Below are 5,745 nucleotides of genomic sequence, written 5' to 3' on the forward strand. Positions count from 1 at the left end.
GAAAATGTAAAAAATAAAACTGAATTCAAAATATTAATGAAAACTATAATAGTAGGTTTCAATGATATAAAAATAACTGATGTAAATGGTACAAAGTAATGCTTCGTTCTGTGGGCTTAGTTGCAAAGCTACTTTATCCGCTGTTTCTTGGAACAAAAGAATGAAACATTTATAAATTACTGACTTCATATTATGAGCTATTATGAATTTTTTTGTTACCAAACTAGTGGATCTGACCAATGAGAGTGGCGAATCTGCGACCTCGCCCCGCCCCTTCGCAGCATCAGCAGCCCCGCCCCTGGGCCCTGGCTCAGCTGTGCGGTAAACAGCGGCGGCGAGCGGCTGCGGATTGATGCCGACTGCACCGCGGAGACGGACGGTCAGCATCAAGAGGCGACATGCCTGCTGCTGCTCCTCACCCGTTTGTCCTTAGACCCTCTGACACCCACATCCTCACCACCTCCACCCTGCGGCACTGATGAAGCCTCCTCTGTCGAACCCACACCGGGCCGAAGGGCGGATAGAGGAGAGAGAGGATGTACTGGCGCGTCGGCTTCGCCTGGAGCCGCTCCTGCGCGCTTGAGCTGAGCCAGAACAAGAGCCTCTCGCTCGGCTTGTGCGGCTCTGAGGAGCATCTCTCGTTGTATGGGTACATTATCGCCTACCCGCTGCAGGAGTACGGAGGGATCATGTCTGCGTTAGGATTCGACTCATGGTGGAGGAAAACGCTCTACATCACCGGGGGCGCGTTGCTCACCGCCGCTGCCTATTTACTACATGAGCTGCTTGTCATTAGGTAGCTATTATGGAATCTATCTATCTATCTATCTATCTATCTATCTATCTATCATTGCCATCCATGCAGCGTTTATATATTAGCACTTTATATATAAGCACTGCATAGACAGTAATACTAGTAGTAGTAGTGATGATAATGATAATAATAATTATAATTATTATTACTACTACTATCTATGCAGTGCTTGTGCTTTTATATATATTTAATAATTTATAGAAATATATGATAAAATATATTTATTAAATGTTTTAGATTTAATTTAATGTTTATTTTTAATATATTAATATTTAAATATTTTAGATTTTATTTAATATATTATAAATAATATTTAATAATAATTATACATAACAATAATACTTGTTATTATTATGATTATTATTATTACTATTTATGTCATGCTTATATATGTTAAGAATTCTCCTTTGGGTGGAGTGAGAGGGGCATGAACAGGGTCTTTAAGTAAGAAAAATTACCTAAAATAATATCCTGGACAATCATGTCAACAGAATGCAATGCAGTCCATTCGTTATCCTACACTGGAGAGTGATGAATGAATACCTGCTAAGTGATTGAATTTTGAGCAGGATGTTATTTTTTTTTACCTCGTCTAAAGTCTGAATGTTGACATGTTGATGTGTGCTATATCAAGGGCATGGTTGCAGGAGCGTCTCTATGTGTAGGCCTTAAGGATAATATTTCCTTGTGTTATTGTGATGTGACAGAATGACCTTTATGGACTCCTCATGAGAGCGTGTAAATAGTGACCCGTCAAAATATAGTGATCAGAGCTAGCTGGGTTTAATTCTGTGCTTTTGCTTCGTCTCTGACCTTTGCAGAAATGGCAGTGCTGTTAGTCCTCAGCAAAACATCTCAGGTTACACAAGGCCCTGGGAAAGACTTGGTGTTATTTGACGATCATTCACATGAGCTATTGATTCAGACATGCATTACACAAATATAATTACATATTATTAATTGTTTTAAGATCAGACACATAATCGTAAGTACAAAACTGAAGAGAAAACACTACTGACCATGATGCTTTTAATGTGTTTCAGCACCAGTGAAGTGGACAGCGACTAAATCCTGCTGATAGAAAACACTAAAGACTGAACCCTGAATCGATCTGAAGTGTTCCTAGTATATTTCTGGTGTATTTTGAAACAAAATGGATAATTGTAGGATTTGATGAACTCGGTTTAAAAATTATAAAATGTAAAAAAAAAATAATAAAAAAAAATCCCATAGACATTAAAGGAGGTACCTGATCTGGAAACCAGAATATTATAGCAACCAACCATAAAACACATTAAAAACAACCTAAAAATCTATTTGCCCCCCTACTGTCTTAAGTAATTTAATTTAATAATATACTTTCTTCCAAAGGCAATTAAAAGTATCTAATGGGCCCAAAGCTTTGCACAATAGATGATGCTGTATATGGTCATTTTGAAAAGTTTCTGGTGTGTTTTGAAACAAAATTGCTCATTTTAGAATATGATGAAGTTGGTTTAAAAATGATGAAATGTCAAAAAGATTCCTAGAGACACTGAAGGAGGTAACTAAGCTATATATAGAGACCAAAATATTATAGCAACCAATCTGAAAACACATTAAAAACAGCATAAAAATATTTTTCCCCCTACATAATTCAATTTGATAATATAATTTCTCCCAAAGTAATAATATGATTTCTACCATTAGTATCTAATGGGCACAAAGCTTTTCACAGTAGATGGTGCTGTATCTTGCTCATTTTGGACAGATTCTGGTACATTTTTAAAACAAAATTGATCATTTTATGATGTTTTAGTGTATTTGTGAACTGTTTGATCTCCATTAATTTCGAGTACACTTCCATATTTGCTGCCCTGTAGGAAGGAACAGGAGTTGGACTCTGAAGATGCCATCATTCTGCATCAGTTTGCCCGGCCCAAGACTGGAGTCCCTAGCCTGTCCCCTTTCTGCCTGAAGATAGAAACATACTTGCGGATGGCGGACCTTCCTTACCAGGTATCAAAATATATGATGATGATGTTATGTTGTGAAAAGAGATGGATGTTTTTCAAACGTACAAGCTATTTTCTCCTCAGAACTATTTCGATGGGAAGCTGTCTCCTCAAGGGAAGATGCCATGGATGGCGTATAATAAGGTGCAGGTGTGCGGGACAGAGTTCATCATTGACTTCCTGGAGGAGAAGCTTGGCGTGAACCTCAACTCCAGCCTGAGTCCTCAGGAGAAAGCCATCTCACGTGCCATCACCAAAATGGTGGAGGAACACTTCTACTGGTGAGAATGAGCTGCTTTTTCTTCACATATGGTCTAAATCAACCTGATATTTGAATAAACATCTTCATTATATTGTTGAAAGACTAGATTCACTTTTATAAGTGGATTCCAACTTGAACTAGTTGAAGTTACTGAACGACTAAAATGTGTTGATAATCTAAATGCGATGCGTTTTGCTTTAGGACGATAGCATACTGTCAGTGGGTGGACAATGTGGAAGAGACGCAGAAGATGTTAGCCACAAACGGGCCGCTGAGTGACCTGCTCAGATGGATCTTGAGTCAGGTGACCGGCAGCATCGTGAAGAGAGAGATGCACGGCCACGGGATCGGACGCTTCTCCAAAGAGGAGGTTTACTCTCTGATGGAGAAAGACATGCGCACCCTTGCCACATTCCTTGGTGTGTTTTGAACATCTGAGGCACAGTTGTTTGAGCTTTATTGGCAGGATTTTTAGCATTTTAGTCATTTTTCATATTTAATCTACACTGTGTGCACAATTATTAGGCAAGTGATGATTTTGACCATATCATCATTTTATCCATAATTTCCAAGTCCAAGCTGTATAAACTTGAATGCTTATTGGATTTAATGCATATCAGGTGATGTGTATTTGTGTAACGAGGGAGGGTGTGGCCTAAGGAGATCAACACCCTATATCAAGGTGTGCATAATTATTAGGCAGATTCTTCTCCTCAGGAAAAATGGGCCAAAAAAGAGATTTAACTGACTCTGAAAAGTCAAAAATTGTAAAAAGTCTTTCACAGGGATGCAGCACTCTTGAAATATCTAAGATATTGGGGCGTGATCACAGAACCATCAAACGTTTTGTAGCAAATAGTCAACAGGGTCGCAAGAAACGTGTCGAGAAGAAAAGACGCAAATTAACCGCCAAAGATTTGAGAAGAATCAAACATGAAGCTACCAGGAACCCATTATCCTCCAGTGCTGCCATATTCCACAACTGCAACCTACCTGGAGTGTCAAGAAGTAGGAGGTGTTCAGTTCTCAGAGACATGGTCAAAAATACAACTTGCCTAATAATTGTGCACACAGTGTAGATCCTCAACTCTGGTCCTCGAGATCCACTTTCCTGCAGAGTTTCGCTCCTACCCTAATCAAACACACCTGAACAAGCTCATCCAGGTCTGCAGGATTACTACAAAGTTGCAGGATGGTGTTTAATCCAGGTTGGATCTAATCTCTGCAGGAAAGTGGATCTCGAAGTCCGGAGTTGAGGAACCCTGATCTAGATCATTCTTTTTTTTTGAAACGGGTTACAAAATAATGCAGCAATGGATCTGTGCTGCCCTCTAGTGCTCAGTAAGCCTAAATCCTCCTTTCACACTGGAAAAAAAGATTTTTTTACTTAGTATTTTTTTTTGTCTTATTCTCCAGTACAAATAAGTAAAGATTCCTATATCAAGATACACTTTACTTGAGATGCAAAATTACTTGTTTTCTGAAAAATGTGAGGTTATGCTTAAAACAAGTGGGGTAATAAATATAAACTTAATTCTAAGGCAAAACAAGATTATTTTTCTTACTCCGTTGACAAATATTTTTTTTCTTGTTTTAAGCATAAACTCAGTTTGATACAATTTTATACCACTTTATACATTAATTTTGATAAATTTGTCAGAAAACAAGACGAAGTAATTTTACTTTTCAAATAAATGTCGTGATGAATAATCCTGAAAGAGCATACTCTTACTACAGGTGAATTGCTATGAAAACTTTCCTTCATGGAATAAAAGATAAGGTAATTGCAACTTTTTATCTCACAATTCTGACTTATTTCTCTCAATTCTGGCATTTTTTTCTCGCAATTGTGAGTTTATATCTCACAGTTCTGACTTTTCTTCACAAAATTGTGATGAAATAGATTCATAATTGCTAGAAAAAAAGTCACATTTACATTTTTTTTTATTCCACGGCGGAAAAAAAATTATGAGATGTAAATTTAGAAATCAGAGGGAAAAAGTCACAATTGTGAGACATATTTTCACAATTCTGTGATCAAAAGAGTCAACGTTTCAAGATGTACACTTGCAATTCTGAGGAAAAAAAGCCAGAATTGTAAGATATAAGTTTGCAGTTATGTGAAAAACATTCATAATTGTCAGATAAACAAAATCGCAATTACCTTTATTATTTTTTTAGTCCGTGGTAGAAACAAGCTTCCATAGGTACCTGAGCCATATCTACAGACCAGAACATCATAGCAACAAACCAGAAAACACATAAAAATGATTTTTCTATTGTCTTATATAATTCAATTTAATAATATAATTTATCCCATAGGCAATAAAAAGTATCTAATGGGCCCGAAGCTCTCCACAGTAGATGCTGCTGTATTTGGTCATCTCGCTCAGGCCATGTGGACTCTCCCAGGGACACGTCCGGAGCAGTTAATCAAAGGTGAGGTCATGAACTCATGCTTTTTGTGTATGGGAATACTGTCATATAATGTTTTGAGCGCATTAACTGCTAACTAACTGAAGAGTGTAAAGACCATGGACTCTACCGTGCGACTCCACCGGGCAGGGACACCGGCAAAGGATAAGTATCGCTCTTTATTTCTCCTCTTTCCTATTACTTGTTTCACTTCTGTTTCAGTTTTTATAACCATTTCTTACTATGTGTAAGTAAGTTGT

At 37.7% G+C, this 5,745-nt stretch overlaps 1 protein-coding gene across 1 annotated transcript in view; it reads left to right on the top strand.

Moving 5' to 3' along the window:
- Nucleotides 1-351: 351 nt before the first annotated feature.
- faxca (failed axon connections homolog, metaxin like GST domain containing a) overlaps nucleotides 352-5,745 on the top strand; it is an 8,830-nt gene continuing 3,436 nt past the window's right edge. Inside the window, exons 1-5 of the mRNA XM_016444184.1 lie at nucleotides 352-796; nucleotides 2,677-2,812; nucleotides 2,893-3,089; nucleotides 3,272-3,489; nucleotides 5,393-5,509. Of these exons, the coding sequence (XP_016299670.1) occupies nucleotides 537-796; nucleotides 2,677-2,812; nucleotides 2,893-3,089; nucleotides 3,272-3,489; nucleotides 5,393-5,509 (928 nt within the window). The 5' untranslated portion in view covers nucleotides 352-536. The remainder of the gene's footprint in view (nucleotides 797-2,676; nucleotides 2,813-2,892; nucleotides 3,090-3,271; nucleotides 3,490-5,392; nucleotides 5,510-5,745) is intronic.

The sequence above is a fragment of the Sinocyclocheilus anshuiensis genome, unplaced genomic scaffold (genome assembly GCF_001515605.1).
Source record: "Sinocyclocheilus anshuiensis isolate Anshui unplaced genomic scaffold, SAMN03320099.WGS_v1.1 scaffold183, whole genome shotgun sequence".
Classification (NCBI taxonomy): domain Eukaryota; kingdom Metazoa; phylum Chordata; class Actinopteri; order Cypriniformes; family Cyprinidae; genus Sinocyclocheilus; species Sinocyclocheilus anshuiensis.